Here is a 1,182-nt window from a genome sequence, read left to right on the forward strand (position 1 = left end):
TTTGTCATAATAGTTTATTAACTATTTATATGATTTTATGAATTCTTTATTTTTCCCTATTCTGTCATAATAGTTTATTATTTATTTATATGATTTTATGAATTCTTTATTTTTCCCTATTCTGTCATAATAGTTTATTATTTATTTATATGATTTTCCACATTTGTTTTTTTTTATTTTACTTCTATCTATTTAACATTTTCTTTTTTAATTGACCTTCACATCTCATCTTTATTTTACTTTATCAATACTCAGTACAGTTTTCATGATGTACCTCCACATTTCTCACACTTAAGTTTACTTATTTGAATGCGCTTGGGTTGTAAGGTTTAGTATTTTTCTATTTAATTGATGTTTTAAAGCCTACATGTTTTTCTAACATCATGAATGAAAACTAACTTGATTTTTATTATTCATGAAAATGTTTTGTTGGATTTAACAATAAACCCTTTACTGTTATTAAATGTTTACATTATTATTACTTAGGCTAAGATAACATGCCATTAGTCATTGTCTCTTAAAAACAACAGGCTTGTTGTAAAGTTCACAAGTTATATTTTAATGTAGATCTTGATAGTATGATAGGCAACTAGTTATTAAGACAGTATTAATCTTAGAAAAATATCATGAAGAAAGAAATAATCATTAACTTTAAATGTTTTTTTATATACCTTTTCAGTTACATCTGTATATGTTGAAAATGACCTTAGGTTATATCTCAAACTTCTGAGCTTTTGGGAAGGGGCCACATTTCTAATCTTGCAAATGCCTTATGTGAGAAATAACTATTTTATGATAAAAAATGTTGACTGTTTTGTAGGCTGCTACTCTACGTCCATACTTAACAGCAGTTCGTCACACCCTTAATGCTGCCATGTGTCTTGAGAATTTTTCTTCACAGGTTGTAGAACGGCACAATAAACCCGAAGTTGAAGTCAGGTAAGATATACGAGTGATTGTTCTTCATTTTAAACATTCTTGAAAGTCAGATAGTCTGTATAAGTGATTGTCTTTCAGGGTAAACATTCTTGAAAGTCAAGTAAAGTATACAAGTGATTGTCTTTCAGGGTAAACATTCTTGAAAGTCAAGTAAAGTATACAAGTGATGGTCTTTCAGGGTAAACATTCTTGAAAGTCAAGTAAAGTATACAAGTGATGTCTTTCAGGGTAAACATTCTTGAA

The 1,182-nt window shown here is 28.2% G+C and overlaps 1 protein-coding gene across 2 annotated transcripts in view; it reads left to right on the forward strand.

Annotated features, from left to right (window-relative positions):
* LOC106474203 (actin-related protein 2/3 complex subunit 4) overlaps positions 1-1,182 on the forward strand; it is a 10,847-nt gene that overhangs the window by 2,713 nt on the left and 6,952 nt on the right. For both annotated transcript variants that reach the window (XM_013934893.2, XM_022402557.1), the window contains exon 2: positions 821-939. In XM_013934893.2, the coding sequence (XP_013790347.1) occupies positions 821-939 (119 nt within the window). The remainder of the gene's footprint in view (positions 1-820; positions 940-1,182) is intronic.

The sequence above is a fragment of the Limulus polyphemus genome, unplaced genomic scaffold (genome assembly GCF_000517525.1).
Source record: "Limulus polyphemus unplaced genomic scaffold, Limulus_polyphemus-2.1.2 Scaffold6945, whole genome shotgun sequence".
NCBI lineage: Eukaryota > Metazoa > Arthropoda > Merostomata > Xiphosura > Limulidae > Limulus > Limulus polyphemus.